This window comes from Otolemur garnettii, unplaced genomic scaffold (genome assembly GCF_000181295.1).
Source record: "Otolemur garnettii isolate 467f Iridium unplaced genomic scaffold, OtoGar3 scaffold00021, whole genome shotgun sequence".
In the NCBI taxonomy this organism is placed as follows: Eukaryota; Metazoa; Chordata; class Mammalia; order Primates; family Galagidae; genus Otolemur; species Otolemur garnettii.
In genome coordinates, this window is record NW_003852416.1 from 993497 (window position 1) to 1004336 (window position 10840).

General features: G+C 44.7%; 1 protein-coding gene across 12 annotated transcripts in view; it reads left to right on the plus strand.

The window, feature by feature from the left end:
• FGFR2 (fibroblast growth factor receptor 2) overlaps nt 1-10840 on the plus strand; it is a 108318-nt gene that overhangs the window by 1837 nt on the left and 95641 nt on the right. For all 12 annotated transcript variants that reach the window (XM_023511647.1, XM_023511649.1, XM_023511648.1 and 9 more), the window contains exon 2: nt 2383-2638. In XM_023511647.1, coding sequence (XP_023367415.1) covers nt 2473-2638 — 166 coding nt within the window. In that variant the 5' untranslated portion in view covers nt 2383-2472. The remainder of the gene's footprint in view (nt 1-2382; nt 2639-10840) is intronic.

Sequence of the window (10840 nt, forward strand, 5' to 3'; positions counted from 1 at the left end):
CCCCCCCCCCCATTGCCAGTGTTGACTTTCCCGATGTGAAATCTACCCGAGAACAAACGGCCAAATGCTCAGCGTGGGTGAGCTGGCGGCAGACCGAGCACCCCTTAGGTGGAAGCGGGACTCGCCGGGCACCGCCTTGGCCTGCCTTCTTGGAGGGTGGGGGATTTGGGAATGTTCTGGTAAACTGAAGAGCCCTCCATAGGCCTGGCCCGGGGACCACTCCCTCACCAGGTTCTACCCGCTTGTCACTTTGCCTGTCTTTAGGGGCAGGCTTGTGCCGCGGTGAAAATGGACCGGGGTGGGAGGGGAGGGCCGCGAAGAGCCATCCATCAGAGGGCGGGTGACAACTCCTCCCGCGCGCAGGCTGAGAAGAGAGTTCCCTTTCAAGGGGAAAAATAAACACGCTGGGGCTTTCACTGGGGGCTCAGACTCCAGGAAGGATTATGGTATTGAAGGCAGGAAGCTGGGATTGTGGCCGCCAGCAGCATGCCGGGCCTGTGTTCCCAACACGGAGTCTCAGGACCTAATTATCCTGCTTAGGAGGCCACTCCGGTAAGGAACTGGGCAGACCTGTGGCGTTAGGTCTCCACCTTGCAGAGATCTGGGGAGGGGGCTGCCTTGGGGCTTGGACCTGGAGGTGGTGGACATGAGAGTTTCTAGTAAGCTGTCAGAAGGACTGATGGCTTGAGATTCACCGGAGGGCTCCGTCCACCCTTCTCTACCTAGAGCTAAGGAGGCTCCTCTAGGCAGGGATGGGTGGGCCAGGTGGCTGGTGAAACAGCCTGGGGCTAAACCTCAGTGAGGACTCCAGGTTGTTCCAGAAGTCGTCTTGGAGGTAGAAAATTCCCCTGCATTCTGGAAATACTTAGTAAATCACTGAGAATATTTGTGTACTTTCCTCCCACGTGTGTGTAGAAATAGATTTGGAATTGTTTTGAAGTTCTTGATTTTAAAAGGAAAGAAAAATTAGGGGTAAAAAATCCTTCAGCAGTCTGAAAGCATTCACATATACTTTTCTTGTTCTTGCTGTGAAAAATACCCATCCTCACCTGCGTTTTCTTTGGAGCAGAGGCTTTGCTCCTTTGGAAATGGTGTTGTATCTTCTTTGCCCTCACCCATTTTAATCCTCAGCCAAGACCAAAAGGAGCAATTTTTATGATCGAGTTTTGGGGAGGCTCCAGCAGTGTTGAAATCCTGTGTCATAATTTGAAACATCGAGACGGTAAACAAAAATCGCGGGATTTAGAGAGTTTTTGTATTAAAGGTCTCTCTACCCCCAATCCTCTAAAGTTTGTGCACTTTGAATTTTTACACTTAGTCATGGAGGTTACGGGATGAATTTAAAGTTATCTGGAATATTTTAAGCTTTGGGGGAAAATTGTCTTTGCCTTGGATCGGATGCCAGAACAGAAGAGTAAGTTGAGTGTCCCGTTGTAACTTCTACGCTGAGATTTTAGCCAGTAGGTTGACACGCTCACAGTTACTGGTCCGATGGCGTACCATGACAACAATTTACATATCATCATCATTGTTAATAAACTCCTGCATTATTCATCAAAGTTGGCATCTGCTCTGCTTCTTAACCCTCTCAGCAGAGATGGAAGACATGGAGTAGGCCTGGACTGCCACTTAGTCACCGTGGAAGGGAATTCAGGCTTCCAATCCCTTTTGGTTCAGCTGCTTTGAATGTATTGCAGCTCTGCTCATTCTTCCTAAGTGGCTGCCTGTGAATCGCTGAAATACACTTTTGCATTCGAAAATGAATCCTGACAAGTGTAAACTGGTGGGAATTTTTTTGTAGCCTTCCTGGGATTCTTTTGATTTTGCTGGTCTCCTTGCTGCTTCCTGAGAGCTACAGTGAGGGGGAAACACACCGCTGAGCTCCAGCCCGGCACAAACATGGGTCCGTGACCAGACAGACGCCTCCACAGTTTAGCTTTCTAAAGCCCAGTTGGACTAAGAGTCGTGAACGAGGTTGGTCATGCCAACCCCAGCATTTTTAACTTGCTTTTGTAGTTGCCCTTGAAACTAAGGTCACGTTGCTTCTGCTTTTTGAGGGCGGCAGAGGCGATAGAGGGCAGTGGAAGAGAGTGCACTTTGCTTGACTGAAGTGGCCACGGGTATCTGTTGGGGTCCTGCAGCTACCGTTTAGTGTCTGTTTCTTCCAAGTATGCTTTTTAAAAGATTAACCTAGTGGTTCGGTGGACCTGGCTGGCGGAAACACCTGGGACTCAGAGGTGAGGATGGAAGGCTTTTGCAGATAATGAAAAAGAACTCTGCACACATTTGAGAGCCTGAAAAATGGTTTTATCGCTCTTGGGTTTCAGTGAATTGGGGACGATTCCACTGACTCGCTGCATCTCTTTCCTTCCGTGACAGCAGCAGCCGCAGCAGTAGCAGCACTTCGGTTCCCGAGCCCACCGCAGGCTGGAGGCAGCGCTGGCAGCCCATGCTCCACGAGGAAGTGTGCAGATGGGATTAACGTCCACATGGAGATATGGAAGAGGACCGGGGATTGGCACTGTAACCATGGTCAGCTGGGGGCACTTCATCTGCCTGGTCGTGGTCACCATGGCAACCTTGTCCCTGGCCCGGCCCTCATTCAATTTAGTTGAGGATACCACATTAGAGCCGGAAGGTAAGTTATTTAATTTTACTCTCAGGGTACCAAGTTTGTTTTGGGATTTGACTGGGGGGAGTGGCGTGTATGTTAAAAGCCTGGTTTAGAATCAGCTGCCCCTGTGTTGTAAATGCCCCCCCCCCCACAGAGATTATGAGAGAAGGTCTTAACCACAGCGCTGTAGGCAGAATGGTGTAGTTTGGCGTCTCCTGGTGTGTGTGTCTGTGCTGGGTGAGGGAGGCAGTGGCTGTTCACCTTTACACAGTGCCCAAGAGAGCTGTGAAAGGGACAAGCAGTGGGAGGACGCAGGGTGAATGCCATCTGTAGTCTCCCGCAGTCTCACTCTTACTGGAGGGAGATTCTTGCCTGCAAAGTGAAGAATTGCTATTTTCTGACAAAAGGAGCCACTAAAGGAAATTGCCAACATCTGAACTGCTGACGTCTTATTTTCATTGTTTGAGGAGAAAAGAAGGTTGTGAAGTTCAGCACAGAGAGGGGCTTGACATAGTAGATTGTTTTTTAGCCATTGTAACATATAATGCTTAAACAATGCATTATAGAGCAGCAGATTCTATTTTAGGTAAACTTGAAAGTGAATATACCCGGGGGTCTCCCATTTCTGAGAACTTGCAGATCTCCCAAGGCACACATTGGCATTTCAGCTTTGGAAATGTCATTTTAAAAGTATAAGGCCATGGTGAGGACTCCACATGAGGCTGCATTATTCAGCTAGGCAGATTTGGAGCCTGTCTCCCAGGTCCTCTGGAGACCACGCTAGCCAAGCCTCTACTTGGTGCCGCATTGAGATCTGTCATCAGTAGGGAATATTGGTAGCTGAGTTATTTTTCGAGTGGTAATCCGAGAATAAAACGGCAGATCCCAGCACTCATCGCCACTTAATGAACCTGTTTGCTGGGAGCCCACCTGGTGCCTGCCTGGCTTTGGGTGCCTGCCGGGCTTTGGGAGCCTGCTGTTGTCCTGAGCGCCGTCTGGTCAGCTGAGCTGCCTTGGGAACACATCCTGTGGGTGGAGTGCGTGAGCAGCACTTTTATCCAGAGGGGGGCCTGGGAGGGGACAGAAGGTCCAGCCTCCTCAGCCCTGCCAGGGGGATGCGGGGAGGAGGGTTGTGCGCTTGTGTTCCCTCTGAGCCAGAGTTCTGAGAGGTGTGGTCTCCCTAGGAAGACCCTAGGCATGCTGCTAGTGCTGTCATTAAGGAATGAGGACCAAGGCACTTGTCACCCAAAGCAATCTTCTGAGACTGGGGAACTTTCTGTTACACCGAGCCATGGTGGCTTTATAATTAACAAGTGCTGTGACATTGACCTCTAGCATGTCTAGGTCACTGGGAAGAGACTCTGTTAGAAGTTTGTGTCTGAGGCTTGTACAGGCTACTGCTTCTGATTATGGAACTGCCTCTTTGTGACTTGTGCTGGGATGTCAGGACGAGTGTAATTTGAAGTGGGGAAGCATTTTTAAAGAGCTTTCTTTCTGTGAGGGGGAAAAAGTTTCCAATTTCCGAAAGTCATGCCTGTACTTCTTTAATTTTGCTAATAATTAAAATGGATGTTTCCCTAATTGCTGGTTTTCCCTCGAGTACACAGCTCAGCACAAACTGAGGAAGCTGAGCTGGGATTTCCTACATTGTGGGGCTTTAAGAATGGTCCAGGTTGGGAAAAAACTGTCATTTTTCATTTGGATTTTCAGGGCAGCATTGTTGTGAGTTTATTTCAGCATGAAACGGTCCTGGAGAATCTCTGTTGCCATATTTAATTATCGAAGGAAGTTTAAAATGTGTGTGTATATGCAGGGGGGAGACAGGTGAGGCAGAGAAGGAAGAAACAGTGGAAAGGGGTGAAGCCCCCCAAATGGGTCTCTGTGTAAGAGTTTGTGCCCAACAATGCAAGTATTGTTGAAAACAGGTCTTCCCAACCTGGGGTCAGCGGTAGTGTGAAGGGATCAGGGAAGAGGTTCATGAAGTCCCTGAAATTGTAAGGCCTGTTTTGTGAAGGTCCTTTTGTGTGTTTTTTTCTACGTTCACAGTTTCCATGAGGTTTGTATCCATACTTGTGAGACATTTTAAAATCCTGCAGTGGTTTAAGGAAGGTGCGAAATCCCACACAGAGAAGGCTTAGGAAAAGCATGGAAGGTCCTGGACCTCAGTTTCCCTTTCTGTCATCCAAGGATTTGATGAGATGATCTTTAGAGTTCTCTCATTAATAGTGAAATACTAGTAATATTTTCAGAAGCCTTCTGACCACCTACCTCTAAAGCAGAGGTGTCTGACCTGCCACCCACAGACCACATGCTGACTTTGTGAGGATTCCTTTTGCTTATCTGTGGTGTGGGACCTTTTTTTTTCTTTTGGCTGACCAGCTAACTTTAGTATTTGTGTATTTACCGTGTAGTCAACTCAGCAAGACAACTCTTGTTCTTGCAGTGTGTGGCAGAGAAAAAAAAAAGGTTGGACACCCCTGCAAAGGTTGTTAGGAGATTTGAATTTGACCTGGATATAAAGAGCAATTAGCACAGAGCCTGGTTATGTAATCTGCACCTGGTGCATGGTATTGTCATCATTGTCTCCAGGGAGCTGGGGACATGGGTCTCCCAGTCCTGCTGGCTGGCTGGCTCTGCCAGTTCCACAGTGTCAAGAAACATTTAGGCTTTTGGATACCATTGAGGAGAAAGCAGCTGTGTTTGCTCTCTGTGGGGTCCGCACTTCTTGCATGTGTTAGTCTGATGTTGGCAACTGAGTTGAGTGCTAAGACCAGTTCCTCCATTGTAGGAGTTTTGCTTTGGTGTCAGAGGTGATTAGGAAGGAATTGAATTACAGAGGAGATAGGAGTTTTTAACAACTGGATGTGGGTTGAGGTTTAGGTTTGTGCTGGAGAACTGGAGTGTATGTCTGTGGGTGTCCACATCTGTCCATCTTCCACGGTTAATAGAACTATAGCTTTGGTTAATAGTAAGTTCACCCTTGACTTTCTATTGTATAAGGCATTATCTTGGAAGACTTTTTGGTTTGCTAAGTTTAGATAATTTCTATTGGAGGGGGAAAAACGTGGCTAAGAAGTCTTAGGAAGAAGTCTGGGCCCTAACACTAGAGGATCCTTTTCTTTGGCCTCTTCAGGGGAAGGCTATGTCCAGTGGTCTCAGCTTTGTACAACGTCCTATCACATGTCATGCCATGTCCTGCATGTCGTTTGTCCTGTGGGCACTTTCTGAAATGGTAAAAACAGGTTTGGGTCTACTCAATTGATTTACGAAAATAATCTCTGAAAGATTTTAGTTTTTAATTTTTTATATTAAAAATGATTATTTCCAGCTGGTTATTCATCATGCTAGGGGACCAACAGAAGGGTTAGAAACACAGTTATTGACTCACAGGAGGGCAGATCTCAATGCCAATGACTATTCTGTTTAACATTCTAAATATTTATAAGTATAGCCAAGCTTGATTACCCTGAGTAACTCTTACTTTCAAGTTCTTTCTGACTTTGTCACCTACTCTGGTTAATTAAGTCATTGTTGACATTAACTGCATTTTTGTTTACACCAACCCAGTGGGAGCTAAAATAAAAGGGTTTTTCCAACCCCAAACCCTTAATTACTTTCCACCCTCCGCAAAGTGTGATTCTGAAAAGCAGCAACCTGGGAAAAAAGGAGTTTGGATGCTTTTAAAAAAAAAATAAAAAGAAACAAACATTTTTTAAAAACCAGTCTTCCGAGAGGTGATACTGACGCTGTCCTGAACCGGTATGAGCTGCTCCAGAGTTCAGTGGCAGAGAGGTTGAGGACGGGATCCCCAGGGAGACCTTTCTAAGTCAGATTTCTCCAGTATGGTTCAAGTCCTTTGTTAGAAGTATTGTAAATGCCATTATATCAGCCATACGCATTTAATTGCAAGTTAAAAGAAAGGAAAAGAAAAAGGAATATATCCGCATACCAAGATGAATGATTTAAAATAATCTTCTGTTTTGTATTATCTGCGTCTTTGTTCCTCAATATGAGTGTTAATATTTAAGAGTTGACTGTAACTTGATAGTTAGCTTAGGAACAAGGACTTATTCTTGGTCAATTAAGCCAAATGCAGAGTTTGCAGTTAAATACACAATGAAGTACACATTCTTTATTAGTATATAAAGTATTTCACAATTCGGAGACAAAGAGCTGTGTTTAATATTACTTCTAGAGCAGAAATCTGGCAAGCCCTGAGAATTTGTATTTGTATCATTTCTATGCTGGCTCTGGGGTGTGTGAGTGTGCGTATATGTGTGTGTGTTCCCTGTTTATTTTAACTTGTTAAAAGACTGAACACCTATTATGCAAAAAGCTCCCACCAGGCCATAACTGAAGACATGTTCTTTTCAAGTCTTCCCAATCCAGTTGAGTTTGAGAACTTAAATACCCAGAATAATCCCATATGAGATGTTTCTAATATCAGACTTATGAATAATAATACGGTTATAAAATAACTGGGGTAGTGTTCAGTGTTCACGTTCTCAGTAAAATGGACCCCCCTAGACCTCCAGCTTGCAGACTATTATCTGTTTAGGTGTTCATTTAGCCAGGACTATTAGCTTACTTCACATTTCCATTTAAGCTAATAATTTTAGTCTTTAATGAAAAATGAGGGGAATTGGTTTCTGGGTGCCAATTCTGTTAAACTAGGTAAGAAATACAGCTGGTGTACTACTGTAATGGTTTGATTCTTAGTAGGGTCATTTGTCTTGGTAGGCAGTTTAAAAATTATCTTTTGGAAGTTCATCAGGCTATTCCACAAATAGTTCTGAGACAGTGGGTTTTATGTGGCTGTGCAATTATCCATGGTCTTTTGAAATTTTTTTTCCCTAAGGGCTGATTTTAGCCTTAGATTTTGCATTCTTTGTTATCTGTTTGCTATGCTCTCTATTTAGAGATAGGGATGGTTCTACTTCTTCAGCTTTCCTCGCATCAAAGTGCTGGGTGTTCTAACTACACCACACCTCTTTCTCTCTGACCTGTCTTCTTAGTGTCATTTCTTTTAAGTGACAAGTGATGGTGTCCAAGGCTGTATGTGGCTGCACAGTGAGGCCAATGTAAGGGCTGAAAGTAGGGCCCTACCTGTGGGGCAAGTTCTTAGCACATACGTGTCAGTATGTTTATGTCCAAGATAACTGTCAGAAGGGACTAGATTGGCCAGCCACGTGGCTCACGCCTGTAATCCTAACAGTCTGGGAGGCCGAGGTGTGTGCATTGCTTGAGCTCAGGAGTTTGAGACCAGCCTGAGCAGGAGCAAGACCTAGTCTTTACTAAAAATAGAAAAATTTGCAGGGCATGGTGAGTACCTGTAGTCCCAGCTACCAGGGAGACTGAGGCAGGTGGATCACTTGAGCCCAGCAGTTTGAGGTTGCTGTGAGCGAGGCTGACGCCACAATACTTTAGCCTTGGGCAACAGAATGAGACTCTGTCGGGGGGTGGTGGGGGGCAGAAAAAAAGAAGGAAGAAGTCAAGAAACCCCTAATAACTCAGCTTTTACTTGTAGCTCTTAGGCTCTCGAACCTGAGTTTTCAAAGCTGTGTATTACTCAAGTTCCATTTTTGGGAAAATGTTTATCTTGATAGGAAATTATAAGCAGGCCTTTTGGGAGCCTAATTCTCTGCAAACTGGCCACTCCTCCTGCTCAGCCAAGTGGACATGAAGGGACCCAGCCAGCTCATAGCTCTGGGTTAGGGTATGTGAAGCTGGATTAAGGAATATGAGTGGGTTTGGAAGGGGGCCTGAGGCCATGTTCTTTTAAGGAGAGGTCAGGTTGAACAAGTGGCCTGATAAGTCACTGTGATAGAGTCTTAGAGGTGTGCCCCTTCTGAAATTAACACCCTGTGCTGATTGGTTACCACTTCTTTTTGGGGGTACAGCACATATAAAATCTAAAATGTTAGCTCCATCACTGGCTTCTAGTTCTATAACTTCAAAGGTTTACCATTTATATATTCATTCAAAAGGATGTTTAATCATTAGGACAAGCCGTGGTTATCCTTGAAGAGTTAAATAGGCAAGCTTTTGGGTTTTAGTGATTTTGGTGTGGGGAACTTGCACTGTGGAGGAGTTTTAAGATGTTATTGATTTGGTTTTGGAATACTATAAGTAATTCTGCCCCCATGGCGGGCTTTTGCCAGGTCATGCAAATATTAAAAATTTCTGATTTCTTTTTACAGTACTGAGTCAGAGAGCTAAGCTTTGGGATAGTCTTTATTTTAACCCCTTGCCCAAGTGAAGAATGGTAAATTCCAGGTCATTTCTGAATGGAATGCACACATATAGAATTTCAGGTTGTGGTGAACGTGTTTTATGAGGCGTTTAAAAATAGCTGTAAGGAAATGTTGATAGATTCAGGAATAAGAACAAGGGAAATGTTTATTCGTCTAATTTATATAGCCCCTTTTCTCGATGAACTCTAACATTAATAAACTGTATAAATTGTCATGATGATTTTCTATTCCTAGAGCTCCTATATTACTATATGTGACCTATTTTTACACACGACTGTTTGGTTTTAAGTGTTCCGTACGTGACCATTTGTAACGTTTAAAAAATACCCAGAGATTGCAAAGGCCAGTTATGTACCTGTGTAGACGGGGATGTGCTACAAAATAAAATGTCAGAATCATTGCACTGGTTGAGCTCAGGGCTCAACTCTGAGCCCCTCAAAGTTCAGATTGTCCTTTGACAGGGGGGTTGCCCCATAGATGTGTGGCTGCCTTAAGGAGCCTTCTTGTCCCGCTAAGCCTCCTGGATTTCCACCAAGACATGTCACCTTCTTAGCTGGCCGCAGTAGGCACAGTTGAATACATAACCTAGGTGTTATAAATGTTTCACATTTAAAACCACTCAACTCTTCATTTTTTTACTATTGTTATTTTTTTAGACAGTCCCTGGGTAGAGTGCTGTGGCATCATCATAAGTCACAACAACCTCAACCTCTTGGGCTCAAGTGATCCTCCTGTCTCAGCCTTTCGAGTAGCTGGAATGACAGGCACCCACAGCCCCTGGTTTTTCTCTTTTTAGTAGAGATGAGGTCTCAGTCTTGCTCAGGCTTGTCTTGAACTTCTGAGCTCCGCCTCCCAGAGTGGTGGGATTATAGGTATGAACCACCGCTCCTGGTGCGCTCAAATCTTTGAAAGTAAGAATCTTTTTTTTTTTTTTTTTTTTTTGGAGACAGAGCCTTAAGCTGTCATCCTGGGTAGAGTGCTGTGGCATCACAGCTCACAGTAACCTTCAACTCCTGGGCTTAAGTGATTCTCCTGTTTCAGCTTTCCAAGTAGCTGGGACTACAGGTGCCCGCCTCAACGTCTGACTATTTTTTGGTTGTAGTTGTCATTGTTGTATGGCGGGCCAGGGCTGGATTCGAACCCGCCAGCTCTGGTGTATGTGGCTGGTGCCTTAGCCACTTGAGCTACAGGAGCAAAGCCAAGACTAAGAATCTTCTGTGCAATTAATCTAAATTCTGCATCTGACTTTTTAAAAAAGAAAGAAATAAAAAGGTTTTGAATGGCATATGATGTGATTTTTGGAGACATAAACTTCCAGAGGGAACTTGACCTTGGGAGCTAGGTTTGAATCTCTGCTATCTATTGGTGCTGTAACCCTTAGAAAAGGTAGATAACCCCTCTGAGCCTCAAAGATAATATCTATCTTGAAGGGTGAATGTACAGATTAAATGCAAATGGAATGTAAAACTCCTTCTCCAGGACCCAGGGTAGGTATGTTCTCAGTAAAGGCTATTTTCTTTCCTATGCCACTTCTTTGTCAAAGTTAATTTAAAACCAATATTTCCTGGGCTGATAAGATGTTTACCCTACAATGTACAATGATAAATCTTCTATTGAGAGGCATTTACACTATTTAAAATAGAAAACTTGCTCCAGGCCCTGGATTTGTCAAACGCTTTTTATTATCTTGAGCTTTTTCAAGTGCTGTGGATTCTAGGAATGGGACAGTCTTGCTGCCTGTGGTCCAGATGGTTCAGGGGCGACATTGTCCCCCACCAGAAGAAGAGTCAGTTGCAGCTGTATAATAACAGTAGGACTCAAATTTCCTGAGGAACAATGTATTTTTTTTTTTTTTTTGAGATAGAGCCTCAAGTTGTCCCCCTGGGTAGAGTGCTGTGGCATCACAGCTCACAGCAACCTCCAACTCCTGGGCTCAAGCGAGTCTCCTGCCTCTGCCTCCCAAGTAGCTGGG